The following is an 18,789-nucleotide window of genomic DNA, read 5'->3' as shown; positions in this document are numbered from 1 at the left end:
TTTATGTTTTCTTCTAAACTGTTAATTGTTAATAAATACAATAACAAAAATCAAAAGTGTGGTAATGACATCCTTGTAAGAATCTCGAGGTGAGAGCAGTCGCCGCAATGGTAGGGTTGTTCAACATTTAAATATTGGTAAATCAAATAAACATGGAAGAGTCAAGAATCTTTATAATTGAATTCAAAATGGGTAAACATAGACTGTTCATGAAATGGGTATGTAGTGGGCACTAACACCTTCTCCTCACCTATTCATACTCCCGAACTCTACTTTCGTTATACAAACCATGACTACTAGGTCTGTACCTATGTTTAGCTGAGAGATACAAAATTGATAAAAATAGGTAATCTAGCCATACTTTAAAAAAAAAAAAAAAAAGACATATTATTGGCAGCTCCCTAAAACCTATATGATCCATTATCTCACATTTTCTTATCACTCACTTAGTCACCAACTGAGTTAGGGTAGTTCCATTCAGGGATGCATGAACAAAGTTTTTACACTAACAATTGAAAATTGAAAAATGGAACATTCAAACTACAAAACTAGGTTAGAAAAATTCATGTTCTCCATCTTTTTCATACAAGAAAATTGGTATCATGTTGCTCATTCTGCTCTAGTGATAGATTTTAGTAAATTGGATAATAATATAATGAAAATTATGTTTTTCCTTTTACATGGCATTGCTTGCATGCATAATTGAAAGAAAGTCTAGTATGTTAAATGCCCTAATCTTTCAATTGTACAGCTTGTATGCATAATTGAAAGAAAGCTTGCATGCATAACTAAAAGAAAGTCACATGTTAAATGCGCTAATCTTTCAATGCACACAACATAAAACTTAGGTATATTGTTTGTAAATGCTATTATCTTGATTGATGAAACGGTGGAGTAGAATTTAAGTTAGAATTATGAATATAAGTTCTACAATCTAGCGGAAGTAGAAATAATGGAGAAAATATTAAACTTGATAGTCAGACAACAAACCAATAACATTAGTAGATTTCAATACCTTGGGTTTATTATGCAAATTAAAGGAAAAATTGAAAAAATGTAATATATAGACTTAAAACAAGTTTGGTAAAAAGGAAAGTGCTTCAAGCGTGTTAAGTGATTGTAGAATACACGTAAAATTAAAAAGAAAGTTATATAAAATGACTACAAGACCAGTTGCCCTATATGAATCAAAATGTTGGGTAACTAGAAAAGGAGATATCCAAAATGTAAAAGTAATCAAGATGAGAATGTTAAGATGGATAAGTGACATAGCATCTAAAAATGGATTATGAAATAACATATTCACGATAAGTTAGGTATAACTTCTATTAAGGATAAATAAGGGAAAGATAGCTTAGATGGTTCGGGCATGTGCAACATAGACTATTGAGGAGAAGTGAGCCAGTAAATGTGAAGAATAGTGGAAGAAAAGCAGGCCCAATGGAAGGGAAGTAAACCTATACTAACTTGAAAAAAAATAATGGAGTAAAAATTTGAGAACACTAAATTTTTTGAAAGAAATTGTCCTTGATCATGTAAACCCCCCGCAGGGGGGGGGGGGGTGTTTGTGGGGGGAGGTGGGGAAGAAGAAATTCATGTAGCCGACTCCACCTAATGAGCCGTAAGGCAGACATTTTCTTTTCTCTCTTTTTTTAATTTTTTTTATCTCAACTTGTTTGGCCACAGGTATGAGGCTGTTCTGCCTTCAGTGCCAGCAAATCAGAACAAAAAACCACAAGCCATAGGATCTGAATCTCAGGGAGGAGGCACCCATGCAGCCACACTAGACAAGGTTTGATAACAGAAAAGGGCTATCAAAAATGGTAATTAAATCCAACGACACCCGTTGTGAGCAGGGTAACAGGGAGACACCATCCAGCCTGAACATTGATTGCTATACCAACCTGCTGCTTAACCACTGCCTACTAGCCCAAAATGTAATTTTTGACCACTTGCAAAAATTAGATACGGCCGTATGTTTTTCATTTACACAAATAAATAATACAGACCTGCCTCAATAGGATCAAGCACAGGACATTAACTGACCTAGATTTTGTATAGCTGTCTTCAGTTTTGTAACCTTTGGCCAAGGCTGAGCTTGACTTCATTACCACAAATCCAGGGAGTTGAGCAACGCTCGACTTGGCTCAGCTTGCTCCAGTCACGGACATGGTGGTAGAAATCCAAAATACAGATTGAAGTAATCAAATAAAGATTATACAGAAAACATAAGCCGCAAACAGCTATAATACAGAGAAATCTAAGACAAGCCCAACTTCTGCGGCAGCAAAAACCACTTCCCATAAATTAACAGCTAAAACTATGATCATAATCCTCCATGAAATAGTATTATTGAGGTGAATCTTCATTTATAATAGCTAATGGTGCACTTAATGTCTACGAAAAATAAAATACAGCATTACCTCGCACATCTAACTAATAAGAATAACAGAGAATATTGAGAAATACTTTCTTTGCACATGAAAGGGGAATGCCCAAATTTGAAAGCAGTGAAGACCTAGATGGGTGCTGCACATGTTGTTCTAAAATGACCTGTCTGATTGCAACGGCTACAGTGCACTACTCGCTTCACACGGCCACGGTCTTCTGCTCGAACTCTCTTCTTTCTTGGACGTCCAGGGGGACGAAGAGATTTGGGTGGATTAATAATTATCTCAACAGCTTTGCTTACATTTGGATCCCCCTCAGATAATTCCTTCCATAGAGTTTTATCCGGAATTGGATGAATAGTTTGTGAGTATGTCTTCCTATAGGTTGCAACAGTGAAACAGCTCTCAGTAAATCGATGGACATTCTGCCTGCAAGAGAGAAGTGCTGCCACAGCGTGTGCACAGGGCAACCCATACAACTGCCAGCCCCGACAGAGGCAGCAACGGTTCCGAATATCCACAATATTTGTTCCTTCATGAGATATAACTTCGAATTCAGCTTCATTAGCACGAAGCACCTGATAAGTGCGTGCACGATCAAGAGCCTCTGCAACACGCCTCTCAGCAGAAGGAACAAGTATCGATGTCCACTGCATACTTGTTTCACGGCGTTCATTAAACCAAGTCATTAGCTGCCTCCGAATACATTCCATCATTTGAATTATTGGAAGCCCAGAGGCTTCAAGAATCCAAGTATTTAATGATTCAACTATGTTAGCTGTCAAATGTCCAAATCTTGTCCCTTCAAAATAAGCTGTAGCCCACAACCGAGGTGGAATTCGTCTAATCCAATATGCAGCATCTTGTGATATCTCTTCAATCTCTAAGATTTTTGCTTCAAATTCAATTACTGTTAGAGCATGAGCAGCTTCCCATAAGAGATTGACAAGCATTGTGTTATTAAACTCCTTACGGAAGCTATCACTCAAGTGCCTCATGCAAAATCCATGAAAAGCAGTAGGAAAATTTGCCTCCACTCCATCCACAATGCCCTTCTGCCTGTCTGACAAAATTGTGAGCCTCGGCATGTTCTCTGTATTAATCTCAAGCAGATTATGAAGTTCAGATAAAAACCACATCCAGTTATCATCATTTTCCTCATCAACAACACCAAATGCCAATGGAAACAAGGCACCATCCCCATCAAAACCTGTAGCCAAAAGCAAAGTACCAAGGTATTTGCTTTTCAAAAATGTCCTATCAAGCCCAAGCAGTGGACGACAAGCATTCAGAAAACCATATATTGATGCCTGAAAAGAAATGAAGAGACGTTGAAAGCAGTTATCCACTGGATTGCCATAAACAGATGCAATGCTTCCTGGGTTTGTCCTTTTAACTTGATCGCAGTATTGTGGAAGCAATCGATAACCTTCTTCAAAGGATCCACGCATAGCGGCCATGATCCGCTCCTTGCCCCGCCATGCTTGCTTGTATGACAAAGTGATACCATGAACCCGATGAATTTCTTCCAAGATCTCCTTTGGCTTGTAGTTTGGATTTTCCCTAAGCCGTTGCTCCACATTAGTTGCAACCCACTGAACCGATGCTTGCTGATGGCCAAGATGAGCAATTCCTCCACATGTATGGGACTCGTGGATTGTCCTGATAGTGAAAGTCGGAACACCTGGAAGCTTTGCAGCATGTATGCGCCAGGGGCATCCTTCACTTGCACATTTGGCAGTGAAACGAGTCTTGTCAGATTTTATGGTCTGCATTTCAAAGTGAAGAGCAATGGCTGTGTCCCTCAATGCCCTCCGACAGCTCTTGACATCTGGGAATTCTTGCCCCACATGCAGCTCATAATTAGGAGCTGGAATAATGGCTCTTGCCTGGAGAACTGGAACAGGAGGGATGAGATACTGAGGCTGAACATCCAGATCTGAGGCAGGTTCAATCCCCATTTCCTGGCTGTGGTCTACAGCTAGCTCCAAATTATCATCAAGATCTTGGTTTTCAGAAACACTCAACTCATTGTTATCTGCTAGAGCTAATTCATGATTCTGTGCAGGAGTCAACTCGTGGTCTTCATGTTCTGGTTTCTGGTCCATGGCTAAATCATTCCTATGTTCATAATTATGGCCATCAGCCCCTTCATGGTCATGAGCATGTCCTAAACCCATGTCATGGTCATGGGCATGTCCCAAACCAAGCTCATGGTCATGAGTCTGTCCCAAACCTAAATCATGTTCATGTGCCTGTCCCAGATCCAAGTTGTGGCTCTGACCAAGACCCAGATTATGGTTATGCCCCAGCACCAACTGCTGGTTTTGCCCAAGCGCTAGATTGTGATTTTGCCCAAGTATCAAATCATGGTTAGCCATCATAGAGACCAACAACGAGACACTTCCAACTCCTCAGCCCCCGAAAAATGATAAATTTATAGTTCAAACTTCAACATACCACCTTTCTAAGGGTAACAAAGAGATCCTGTCTCACAAAATAGCTAAAATGTTAAAAAAGAAAAAAATACTACTTTTTCACACCTGCCATCAATAGACGAAGCCATAAATACAAAAAAAAATAAAAAGAAGTCTAAAAGAGCATACCAAGACTGGCTATCCTCTTTTTAACCAGTCTCATTACTTCTTCCCCTAGGGAATTGGCGCCACCCCGCCCACAGAATAACCAAAATCTCTCCAAATTTTCCACAGAAACATTGATCCTTACAGTCTTGAGCTAAACCTCCAACTGCAAAGGAACAAAATTTAAGAAAAAAAAACACTATCAAAGACAAACTTGAGTTAACCCGAACATAAGAGAGGAAAATAGTTTCAGAAAAATAAATATGTATTCAAACTACACTCATCAAAGCCACACTCGAACAAAGCAACTGTTCATTCAGCATTTTGGATGCATTTTTCTCCCCATTAATTAAATATTAAAAATGCATAGAATACAACGCAATAAATTCTGCTTTCACATTCAAAACATACCACTTGCAAACTGAAATGTTAAGCACAAAAAATGAGCATAAAACAGTAACTACTAACTACCATAGTTAAAAAGAAGAAAAAAGAAAAAAGTACCGCAAGTCGCCGAGCCCAGAAAATCGAACACAAAACCCTAATTCCAAAATAATGCGAACCAATGCAGCCGGAAAATCCAAACTTGAGACAAAACCCAGATGGGCGCCTGACAAAAAGGTTGCAGAGGCGGAAGATGGAGATGCACAGCACAGATCGAAGTGGGAAGAAGAGGGTTTGGGAAGTGAGCCAAGAACTAGGGTTTGATCGGAGAGAAGAGGGGGACAGCAAGAGTGGAGTGAAGATTGAAGGAGGTAACGAGAATTTGAAAAGGGTGAGAGAGAGAGAAGGGATGAGGGAGTTTGGCGGGTAATATGGAAAATCGGAAAGAGGGAAGGGTAGGGATGGGGAGAGGGGAGAATTACAGGGGCAGAAGAGGGCGTTGCGAGGCTTGAGAGGGGAAAACTGGCAGGCTTGCGGAGACAAAGAGGGTATTTAGGTCAAAATAAAGCACCTCTTTTTGAACTCATCATGAAATTCTTTTAATGCCCTTCTTATCTTTGCTTTATATGGAAACTTAACTGAACCCTCTCTTCTACTCATCCAACCTTCCTGCTCTGTTTTCTTCTTCACTTTCGTTTCTTGCTTCTCTCTCCTTTTATTATTTTTTTTCCCTTCCTTCTCCCTTCTCTTCTATTTTTTTATATTTTCTTTTTTTTTTAGTTCCATTTTTTTTTTCTTCCGATAAGTTTGTTCATCTAACTCAATTCTAATTCTTGATGACACTCGTTGACTATTCGATTCTTTTAGAGCGTTGAATCATAGTTAAATAAATTCAAATCATAGAATCGCATTAATTTAAAAAATAATTATTTTTTTGTTTCTCTTTTTTTTTTCTTTTTTTTTTTTATTGTTGCTCTTATAGGATTGTTAATTGGTTCGATTCTAACTATTGATTATAATTCATCACATTTCTATCCTTCTTGAGAGATAAAAAATAGCTAAACTGCATATTTGAACAATCTTAAACCACAGACTCATATTATATGCTTTTGATTCTTTAAATAATTTCTTATATGATATTTCTTAATTTTTAAATTTTTTGTGCTTTTGTGATGTATTAGCGCAAAGAGTACAGTTTTTTGAGTTGTTTATATTCAATGCGCTATTTTATAAAATTAATCTAACAATTAAAATTATGAATTATATGTTTTAAGAACTAATTTCAAGATAATTACACTAATCCTATGTTTGGGTGGAGTTTTGGATATTTGGATTTGCGTAGATTTGGAAAAAAATATAATATGAAATTGTATTGATTTTTATTCAAAAATTCATCCAAATCAAAATCCAATACTCAAAACCATGCTGCCAAATGCAGTAAGTTTGTGTACTTTAAATGCTAAACAGAAAGGACAAAGGAGGAATAAACTAAACAAACACGAGTTGAAAGCAATTTGGTTATTAAATTGTACACTTCTTAATCATAAGACAATTAAGAATCAAATTAAATAGCATACATCTTAATCACAAAACAATTTAGAATCAAATAGTTTTGAAACTCTTACATAACCTAAATGACCATTTACAAAAGTGGCATAAGAATGTGCATCGAAATCAAGAAAGTAATAGCTTGAAGGTTGTTTTAGACATTATATTTACGGTGATGCTTGTTCCAACAAAGTTTAATTTATTGCTAAAATTATGATAAGTCACTGAAAGGGTACAAATTATAGTAACATCATGCAAAGGACATTTATTATATACATTTTCATATTTGCTTAATCAATTATAAAGGCAAGCTTTCAACATTGACGCACTTATTTTAACATAAATTAGGGAATATGAAGCTTAAATCCTTCATCACTTATCAAACACGCATTAATAATCCAAATAGACTAGCTTGTATTATGCCTATCAATTGAAGAATGGCCAGTTTAGGTCACTAGTATAATGAAAGTAAGACCATAAGATAAAAATAGTAGTGAATGTTTGAAAACTTGCATACTAGATGTTTTATAGCACTACGGTGAATGTTTTACATAGTATTGTAGTTTTCATTTGTGTGCATAGTCATTAAATCAAATACATCATGCTTAGTTTTGATGAATACTCAAATGCTTATCCTCTAGCCAAGTGGATTGGACATGCGAAAGTTGGAATTAATATTCTTATGCATTAAAGTAAGCATAAAACACCCTTTTTTACGCTCATATGATATGATCTCATCTTAATAAAGCATTTAAAAGGCAAGATCTTCATGCTCCCAACACTACCCCTTTTCTTCGCGCCCAACACTATTATGGCACCAACAACCTTAAGCCTCTATGTTCCTTCAACCCCCATCATCATTCACACTAACTTCCACTACCATAATAACCTATAAAATCCCAGTCTTTCTTTTCTAAGACCACCTCTGTTGTATAAAATTTGAATTTGCACAGTGGAAGTCACACACAACAAACAATGAAATAGCAAATATAGAACACAACCAAAGAAATCAAATGTTAGCAAGATCAACACAAGGAATTACGTGGTTCGACAATACCTACATCCACGAGAGCAATCGGCAAAGAAATAGTACTATCTTGTGTCAAAGATACTTCCAATGTTACAGATACATCACAATAGACATATATATATAAACACCACAGAGGTTTTCCCTCCAAACACCCAACCAACTTAACGTCCCATTTTCAAAATTCAAAATCTGAGCTGAGTCCCCGAGCCAAACAGTCAGCGGATTGGGTCAAACCATCGATGGTTTCAAGCAGTATGCAAATTGTTTAAAATTTGCTATCAAACTTGTTGGAATTGTTGTTTTCCCAAGAGGGGGGGGGGGGGAGGTGAATTGAAATTTTAAAACTTCTTTGTAGGTTAAACCAGTTATTAACAGTATTTCATAACCTAGGATATTTCTAAACAGATTCCAATACCCACGGTATTCAAAGCATGTATGTGAAAACCATCAATACAATAAATAATTAAACATACATGAACTGAATTCAAAATGCAGAAAATAAAGTGCGTAAGGAAGAGAACAACACACAATATGATATCAAGGTTCGACCAATACTGCCTATGTCCCCACCTCAAGTTCACAAGCAAGAGGGTTCCATTAACTGCTCGCTTAACGGGTGGAGCGACACCTATTACACCTCCCTCTCCTTACTGGGCAAGGGAATACCCCAAGTCAAATTCACAGGATTGACCCTAGCTTGTACAACCACACCTTAGAAAGGTGCTCCTGGTTTTCCTAACTAGGTCTAAACCATCCGGTGCTTTATTAACCGGGTCTAAGCAATCTGGTGCACGTTGCAGGCCAATGTAATCCTCTTTCGACCACATGTTCGGAATACAACAAATATAATAATTTGTACAAAATAAATGCTTCTAACTAAGAAGATCATGTACAACAGTTATTATGATTTGGATTATGCTCAATAGATTAAGGGTGCTTATCAAATGATTAATGCACAAATAAAATATATGGATATAAAATGATTATTATGTTCTCCAACAGAGATTTTTGCAAATAAAAGTATTTAGAGAATCTGGAGTTTAAGTTCAAGAAAACATTTCTGCTATAAACAACTTCTCCTAATAATATTTATCATGAAAATAATTGGGAGAAACCCAAGCAATACTCTCAAAAATGATTTTCAGACGATAAATAATAATTGAGAGTATATGCATGTGGAAACAAATAAAATGCCCAAAATTAAATACTCTTTTCAAAAATGATTTTGAAATAAACAAGTAAAAGAGAGTTAAGAGAGATTTGTTAAAAATATTTTTCCCCAAAAGAATAATTTTAGCAATAAAAATTGATTTGGGGGAACTTTGATTAACAAAGGTTTAGAGAGAATTTTAGAGTTAATCAAAGTTGCTAATCTCATCTTATGAAAGGGTATATATAGAGTTTCAGAAAATTTTGACCGTTGGGGACGTGCTTGGTATTTTTAAATTTTTTTAATTAAAATTTAAGCGTGTTTAGGTGCTGAAAATTAACCCAACCCAAGAGGTTTGATCGGCTGTGGGCAACGCCAGTTTGCTGAGCCAAAGGCAAAAAACCAAACCTTCATAGGTTCGGTCGACCAAGCTTAAAGTCGGTTTGCCGGTTCTTCAACCACGACATTTTTTATCTATAAGTTCAGTCGTCCGAGGATAGTAGAAAAGTCAAGTTCCATGGTTCGGTTAACCATGGATGGTACGTTCATTTTACGGTTGGTCGCCTGAGGCATGGTCAACAAGTTGACTTTTGGCCTACAGTGTGTTCGGTCGACCGAGGTGTTTATAATTGAAATGGGTCGGTCGATAAGAGCTAGTTGAAAACTCATGTTTGACCCCAATTTTGATCCTAATTGATGAAAACCTTTTGTATGATTTTAGCTATTACGAGAAAGGTTTTTCTTTTGCCATGTTGGGTGCTCTAAGGTTTATCTAAAGTCTTCTAAGCAATCAGTCCATATCATGCAGATGCATGCATTATTACAGACCAAGGATAAAATTAAATGCAATACAAAATAGAAAAAATGTCTTCTTCTTATTTTGCTCTTCAAGTCTTCATGGAACAACCAGGATGATGTGAGCTTTAAGTCCATTCTTGCTTCCATCTTTCTCTTTTGTGTGTGCATTCCGAATTATGAACTTATTTAAAATACTAGGCACACACATGAGACACTTCTTTTTGTCAACATCAAAATAGAGATCGGACTCAAAAAGCCAACAAAACCGTTGAAGGTCTAGCCAAATCATCAACGGTTTCTCTGCTGCTCCTCAGCACATGTGATTTTTCACTATGTCTTCTTCCTTGTACATGCATCCCATCAAGTATATGAGCCACATAACACAACAATCTCTACCTTGGCGAGTATACGCCCCTTAGGAAATCCAAAAAACATAACCTGCTGCTCCACCTTGAACCTGGGACATTAGGCAGATGTATGAACTTTCTTAAGTACAAGTTCACCTGAAGAGATCAATTCTCGGATCCTGTAGAACCTTATATCAATATGTTTGGTTCTAGCATGATACACTTGATTCTTAGCCAAATAAATGACACTTTGACTGTCACAATGCAGTACAACTCCACCTTGTTATATACCCAACTCTTTGACCAAATCGATAAGTCATAACGCTTCCTTTGCAGTTTCAGAAATCGCCATATATTCATACTCAGTTGTAGACAATGCCACTAGAGATTGTACCATGGACCTCCAACAGATGGGTCCTCCTATACGAGTGAAAACATACCCTGTTGTGGACCTTCTATTATCCATATCCCCTACACAATCAGCATCAACAAACCCCACAACTGATGGACTATCCTGTTGCTTTCCGAACATGATGCCATAATTAGAAGTACCACGTAAGTATCTGAAAATCAATTTGATGGCTTTACAATGTTATCTACTTGGATTAGAGTGAAACTTACTCACCACACTCACTGCATGTGCCAAGTCTGGTCTTGTACAGACCATGACATATAATAAACTCCCCACAACACTTGCATAGGGGACCTTTGACATGTCCTAGATTTCATCATCCTTTCCTGGGCATTCAGCGATAGACAATTTAAAGTGATCTGCTAGAGGTGTACATACCGATTTAGCATCATCCATGCTAAAAATTTCCAACACCTTCTCCATATAACCACTTTGAGATAACCACAACTTCCCTGTAATTCTATCCTGACGAATCTCTATCCTAAGTATCTTCTTGGCTGGCCAAGATCATTCATGTCAAACTCTTTATGCTACATATCCATTAACTTGATTTACCTCAGTTAAATCCTTCACATATATTAGCATGTCATCAACATATAGCAATAAGAAAATAAGAGAACCATCACCAAGGTTCTTCATATACATGTAGTAATCGTACTCACACCTCTTGTAGCCTATCTGGATCATATAGGAATCAAACCGTTTATACCATTGCCTCAGAGACTATTTCAGCCCATAAAGAGACTTCTTCGACTTGAAAACTAAGTGCTCTTTCCTAGGTTGATTGAATCCCTCTAGTTGTACCATATAGATATGCTCCTCCAAGTCACCATGGAGAAATGTCGTCTTCACATTCATTTGTTTCAAATGTAGGTCGTAATGAGATACTAATCCCAACACCACCCTGATGGAAGTGTGTCGGACCACAGATGGGGAGATATCATCAAAATCTACTCCCTTATTTTGTTAGTACCCCTTTCCCACTAATCATGCCTTGAATTTCTCTCATTCCTTTTCTAAAATTGCTTCCTTCTTCTTATATACCCATTTGCAACCTATCACTCTCTTCCCATCTGGAAGCTCCACCAAATCCCAAGTTTGATTCTTATGCAGTGACTCCATTTCCTCAATCATAGCACCCATCCACCAACTTTTCTCCTGGTCATGCACTGCCTTAAAAAGTAGTTGGATCCTTGCAACTAGTAATGAAAGCATGAGATACCAGATCATCAAATCCATACCTAGGCGGTGTTCTGATAGTGCGTCTAGATCTCTGTATAGGAACACTGTCAACTTGTTAGTTTCTTAAGCTATAACTCCATGCAATCAGGGGACCAAGATCATTGCCTTGAGTTTCTAACTCCACATGCACAACATGCTCATCTCCACTCCAATTTTCTAGCTCCTGTTGCTCTTCATAAAATTCTTGAGTACGTTTTACTATAACTTTCTCATCGAAAACAACATCCCTACTGATCACCACCTTATTTTCCATTGGATCCCAAAGCTTGAACCCCTTCACACCCTTTTGATACCCTAAAAAAATGCAGCGTGTAGACTTTGCATCAAGTTTTGATCTCTTCTCACTAGACACGTGAACATAGGCTAGACAACCGAATACCTTCAATCTGGAATAGATTTTTCGTCCATGCCTTCTCTACCACTTTCCCCTCTAATGATACCCTTGGCGATTGGTTTACCAAGAAACAAGTCATACTAACTGCCTCTACCCAGAAGTTCTTCGCTAGCCCTACATTATGCCTGAGATACTGAGCTCTCTCAATTAGAGTTCAGTTCATCCTTTCAGCCACACCATTTTGTTGAGGTGTCTGACGAACAGTGAAATGTCTCCTAATGCTCTGCTACGCATAAAAATCCATGAACCTAGAATCAGCGTACTCGGTCCCATTGTCAAACCTGAGGTATTTAATTCTCTTCCCAGTATGGTTTTCCACTTCAAATTTCTACAACTTAAACCTGGCAAACGTATCTGACTTGTGTTGCATGAAGTAAACCTAGATCTTTCTTGAGTTATCGTCAATAAAACTCACAAAATAAACATATCCTCCTCATGATGCTAATCACACTAGCCCTTAAACATCAGAATAAATGTAATAAAAAATACCTTCTGTCTTATGTATAGCTGATTTGAAATGCACCCTACTTTGCTTCCCGAGAACATAAAACTTGTAGAAGTTCAACTTGCATGTTTTCATACCTTTTAGGAGCTTCCTTTTGTGAAGTTATTTCATACCATGCTCACCCATATGCCCTCGCCGCATATGCCACAAGACGGTTTCATCTGATTCAGAATCTACGGCTGCAGCTCCACCTACAACTGTAGTGCCCAATAGTGAATAAATGTTTCCATCTAACTTTGCCCTTTCATCACTGTTAGATTGCCTTTGCACACCTTCATAATTGCACTTTCGGAATAGTAACTGAATCCATTACAACCCGAAGTGCCTAAAGAAATTAGACTCTTCCGTAGGTTCGGAATGTGTGAGTTTTTACAGCACCATCAAACATTTTGATCTTAACATTTCCTATACCAATGATTTTACGTGATACATTAACATGGTACAACACCGAGCCTACGTCCACGCCTTAGCACCAAGCTAAGGATTCCACAATCCACTATGAGTACTCCTTCACCGGCGAAGCAAGCCTTACAACTCGGGTACCAAACCCTACACTTGGGAACAAATACCTACCGCGCTCACTAAGAGCCTTCACTTCGATTCACAATGAACCTTCACCAAACGGTTCACAAAAAACCTTACAAGCAACCTTACAAGAAGATGGAAATACAACACAATGCTCCTTAAATGCACAAATATAAATTACAACCCAACCTCACACTATTCTCTCAAGAATTGAATCAAACACAATAAGTGAGCAAGAGAAAATAAGCACATGTAATGAAGAACTAATATGCAATGTGCTAGGTTTTGTATAAAATGATGTTTTTTACTAAGAATGATCAATGTGCTAGGTTTTGTATAAAATGATGTTTTTCACTAAGAATGATCAAAGACCTTCAAAACCATGTTAATACAAGTCTAATAACTTGTATTTATAGCCCAAGAGCCAAAGGAGCAGTTAACTAGTCGTTGAGGGGAAGCAAAGATATTTTATTTGGTAAACTAGCCGTTTTCGCCCGTTGGAGCAGTTCTTCCTGTTGGACTCATTAACTAGTCTCCTGCACTCGTTGACTAGTGTCAACTAGTCACTCATTGACGAATCCTCTATTCTCATCGATGAGTGCCTTGAATCAGAAAAATTCATCATAATAAAAGTTGTGAGATTTTTTCTTAGCTTTCCAAGGACACCAAGATTGTCCTTTTTGGACTTTTTTTTAGCAAAAGTTATGCCCCAAATACCAAAGGGTGTTCAGGACTCGAGGCTGCACTACGTCAGTTGATGATTGCTTTTTCTTATTAAAAAGTCTTTTAATGACTTAAAACATTTCTTGGACAAAATATAAGAAAGATATTAAGTCTAATGAAGTTCAAAACTTGTCCAAGTGAGCTTTTCCTCAAATATAAGATATCTTGATTTATGAAAACACAATTGAAAGATCATTTGATAACTTATATACTTAGAATGTCCTTTTACAAAAACATACTTAACTTTCTTAAAGCTTTAGAACATTAACCATGCTTTGACAAAATTGAGACCAATTATAAAAATGTTCTTAAAACTAGGATGTTAAAGACTTGTCCCTTTGCAAACATATTTCGAGTTTAGGATTGTTTTTGACAAACTCTTTGAATTTAACTTTGAAAACCATGAATGTGAGTTTGTGACTTTTAGTGCAATTCATAAACTCAAGTGTCCTAGCATGCATGCATTGACTCAACTCTTGCTCATAAATTATGCAAAAACAAAACACAAGAGTTACGACAAGTTCTACCACACACAACCCTTATTACAAATAATTCAATGATGAAGCTTCAATTGGTTGTGCTTGGGTTCATCCGAGTACATGACCTTTTGATCTTTCCTACTTCGATTGTCAACTCGGTCCAATATTTGCCTTTGATCCAGTACTTCGTGAATGTGTCACTTGTATATGTACTAAGCATAATTTGAAAAGATGGAAGAGACATTAGGAACAACAAGTAGGTTAATATCATCAAAACACAATAAGCCATGATAGTGTGGCCATCAAGCCTAGCAACTCACAAGTATTAAACTTGAATTAACCAACCTACAAGTGCTGAACCACTCCTTGTTCGGAGTCATGTGGTAAGAACACACTGAGTCTAGGATCCAAGAGTCCTTTAGGCGATCCGACCTCGACAAAACGGAAAGTATGTCATCATCACTACAATCTGAATTTTCTTCTATAACTACATTGCTAATTTTGAAGTACCTTCTCACTTTTCAGCATTCCCTTTCTTCCAATCTGGAGACTCCGATTTTATGTGCCCCTTTTTACCGCTCTTAAAACACTAGATATCTTTTCTCTTCTTGGACCGAGATCAGGATTTTTGACTCAATCCATTTCTAAATTTTCCTCTCCCATGATCATGATTACCCTTCACCACAAACCCTTCTCTGTGTGAAATTTCATCGTAGACTTTCAATCTTTGATGAAACCCCAACAACGCGTTTGTCACCTCTTCTAAGTTCGAGGTCTCTTTATCCCCTGTCAAAGTCGTAACTAAGTTCTCATACGTGTGAGACGCTGGCAGGGAATTCAATAGCATCAACGTCTTATCATCTTCATTGAATTTCACATCAACCCACATTAAATCACTTATGATTTGATTAAATGTGTTGATGTGTTGGTTCAAATCAAAACCCTCAACCATCTTAAGCCAAAACGTCTTTGCTTAAGAAACATTTTATTCATAAGAGATTTAGATATGTACCGACTTTTAAGCTTTCCCAAATAGTCGCAGGAGAATCCTCTTCCATGACGTGATACAACACATCATTTGCCAGACACAATTTGATAGTAGTCACCGTCTTTGCTTTCAATTCCTTCCAATTTGCCTCATCCATACCTTCCAGTTGAACACCATACAAGGACTTCACTATCCCTTGCTGCATAAGCAAATCCTTCACCCTTATTCGCCACAAACCAAGTTTCTAGTTCCATCAAATTTGACAACATCAAATTTCGTAGACAAAGTACCTGAAGCCATTACAACAACGCTCTGATACCAATTTGTTGTACAAAACTTGAATTTGCACAGCAGAAGTCACACACATCAAACAATGAAATAGCAAATATAGAACAAAACCAAAGCAATCAACACAAGGAATTACGTGGTTTGGCAATGCCTACAACCACAGGAGCAATCAACAAAGAAATATTACTATCTTGTGTCAAAGACACTTCCAATGTTACAGATGCATCACAATAGACATATATATAAACACCACGAGGTTTTCCCTCCAAACACCCAACCAACTTAACATCCCCCTTTCAAAGTTCAAAATCTGCTTTGAGTTCTCGAGCCACACCATCAATGGATTGGGCCAAACCATCAACGGTTTCAGGTAGTATGCAAATTGTCTAAAATTTGTTGTCAAACTGTTGACGGTCTAGCCAAACCGTTGACGGTTTCTCTGTTGCTCTTCAACACATGTGATTTTTTCCTATGTATTTTTCCTTGTACATCCATCCCATCAAGTATATGAGCCACATAACACAACAACCACCTGAGTTCATCCACCCAACACAAGCAAGCATCTCTCTTTGAAGGAATATGAGCAAATTTAGAAATTTTGAGAGAGATTAAGAGTAGGAAGTTTAATAATATGTTTACTTGTAACGCCCCGAACCCTTAAACCCGAGTCCGGTGCATTATACCTGATCATATCCTCATAAATCATATTCCATAACATACGCAGCTGAAAACATAATCATAATCTTCATATAACAATATACTAGAGTTTACTAATTCTAACTATAATCTACAATAAATCATCCAACACCTGCATTTCCATAATTACATATATCTCCAAAACATTTGAGTATGTTCACAAACTTTCTTTTCTCCACAGACTTTAAATATAAGGACGTAAAACATAAATATTTGCATCCCAAAATTTACATAGAAATATACCCTTTTCTTTTTCTATTTTTCAATAATGCTATAAAAGCCTCAAGCTTTCAAAGCTCGATCTCGAGGAAATCCTAAAAAAAAGATAAATTCATATTCGGGTGAGACACATCTCAGTAAGGGAAGAAACAATATATTAAAACAGTGTGTGACCAACATGAGTTTATATATGACATAGTATTTAACGTTTGAAAATCGTTAACATAATTTCTGAAATCATTCCTTGAACCTAATCAAACACATGCAAATGTTTAACCCACGAGATTACCTGAGGATAGGGGTGATTACCCGCCCATACAAGTAGCACCCCTCTGCTCTGATATTTAGGCAACCTAAAGGTCGCGGCTAAAGCATACCAGGGCACTCGCCTTACTCAGTAAGCCCTCAAGTGATAAATTGATCTCGTACTCACACCGTTCAAACAAAAGTTTATCGGCGAAGGCCCTAAGGATAGGGAAATCTACCCGCCCATACAAGTAGGTTCCCTCTACCCTAGTACGTTATGCGGCTACTACCGCATCTGAAGCTACTAGTGCACTCGTCTCACTCAGTAAGCCCTCAGGAGAAAGGTACGCCTCGCCCAATCGTAACATGTTCTACGTACATACATACTTCTAATATCATAATACATCGTTCTTTCTATCATTATTCAATCATACACATCTGTTCATATTCATGACTTAACATTGCATTGCATTTCACTTTAAGTGACTCTTTCCCATTTTACATTGTTCACATTTCACATTTCATTTCCATTTCATTCATTTCCCTTTTCATTTCATTTTTATTTCCTACTCATTTTTATTTTAATTCATAAATACTTGGCATCTTTACAGCCGTGGTTGGTTAGCTTCGGCATTCTTTCAACCGTGGTCGGCATCTTTTCAGCCGTAATTGGTTAGCTTTGACATCCTTTCAGCAGTGGTCAGCATCTTTTCAGCTGTGGTCAACATCTTTTCAGCCGTGATTAGTTAGCTTCGGCATCCTTTCAGCCATGGTCGGCATTTTTTCAGCCGTGATTGGTTAGCTTCAACATCCTTTCAGCCGTGGTCGACATCTTTTCAGCTGTGATTAGTTAGTTTCGGCATCCTTTCAGCCGTGGTCGGCAGCTTTTCAGCCGTGATTGGTTAGCTTCGGCATCCTTTCAGCCGTGGTCGGCATCTTTTCAGCAGTGGTTGTTTCCATGATTGTATTAACACTCACATGCAGCATATTTCATGTATCATTTTCATGCTCATTTCATTTTCTGTATATAATGCATCTCATATATATAACATAATTCCACACAAAATTCTATTTTACTCATGTCACATAATTTAGTAATAAAACTCATACACTGCCTGTAAAATAAGCCAACCAACATTTAATATTTATATACTAAAAATACCTTTTATTTCTTACATAAATACTCTGAAAATATGTTTACACTTTTATCAGTTCATTTTCACATATACATGTCTAATAAACAGCCCTAAACTCGAAAAAAAATATAATTAAAATGGCTGGCGTTTTACCCATACTGAAAAATTACACGTACATATAACACAATTTATTTTTCATTTAATTCATAAAAATTCTGATTTAATATATATTTTTCCCCTTACCTGGTTTCTTGAACTACGCCAACAGGGACTCCGAAAAATACCTGCGGCGCTCACCCGGACCCTGAAATTACATTGCTAGTTCCAATAAATTATGCATGAATAAAATATTATTTAAACATTTTCTAGGGTCATAATTCCTAAGTAAATAATAATACCCTTAAATTTAGCCAAATTGTCAAATTTCCTAAATCCCACTCTCGCTTTGAAGTAGGGCCTAAAAAACCCCAATTGGAAAATTACCTACGTCAAAATGACGACGACGACGACTAGGACCCCGTGGTGGTGTCCGTTCGTCGATTTAATCGTATATTAACAACGAAATTGAGAAAATGAGGAAAAAATACTTTTCCCAGGAGCAGTGCCTAAACCGTTTTCACGACAAATCTGCTCCAGTAGAAATGTCGGCAACGGAACCAGGATTCCAACGGCACCTTCCGTTTCCCGATCCATAGCAAACTCACTAA

The 18,789-nt window shown here is 37.3% G+C and overlaps 1 protein-coding gene across 1 annotated transcript; it reads right to left on the bottom strand.

Moving 5' to 3' along the window:
* Positions 1-2,323: 2,323 nt before the first annotated feature.
* Positions 2,324-5,951, bottom strand: LOC131154291 (uncharacterized). Its single transcript, XM_058106970.1, has 3 exons — positions 5,477-5,951; positions 4,997-5,138; positions 2,324-4,877 (listed from the first exon to the last, which is right to left on the bottom strand). The coding sequence occupies exon 3, from the start codon at positions 4,772-4,774 to the stop codon at positions 2,519-2,521; it is 2,256 nt and encodes a 751-aa protein (XP_057962953.1). The 5' UTR covers positions 4,775-4,877; positions 4,997-5,138; positions 5,477-5,951; the 3' UTR covers positions 2,324-2,518.
* Positions 5,952-18,789: the final 12,838 nt, after the last annotated feature.

The sequence above is a fragment of the Malania oleifera genome, chromosome 4 (genome assembly GCF_029873635.1).
Source record: "Malania oleifera isolate guangnan ecotype guangnan chromosome 4, ASM2987363v1, whole genome shotgun sequence".
In the NCBI taxonomy this organism is placed as follows: Eukaryota; Viridiplantae; Streptophyta; class Magnoliopsida; order Santalales; family Ximeniaceae; genus Malania; species Malania oleifera.
The sequence above is the reverse complement of the archived record's forward strand: the minus strand, read 5'-3'. Positions and strand labels throughout refer to the sequence as shown.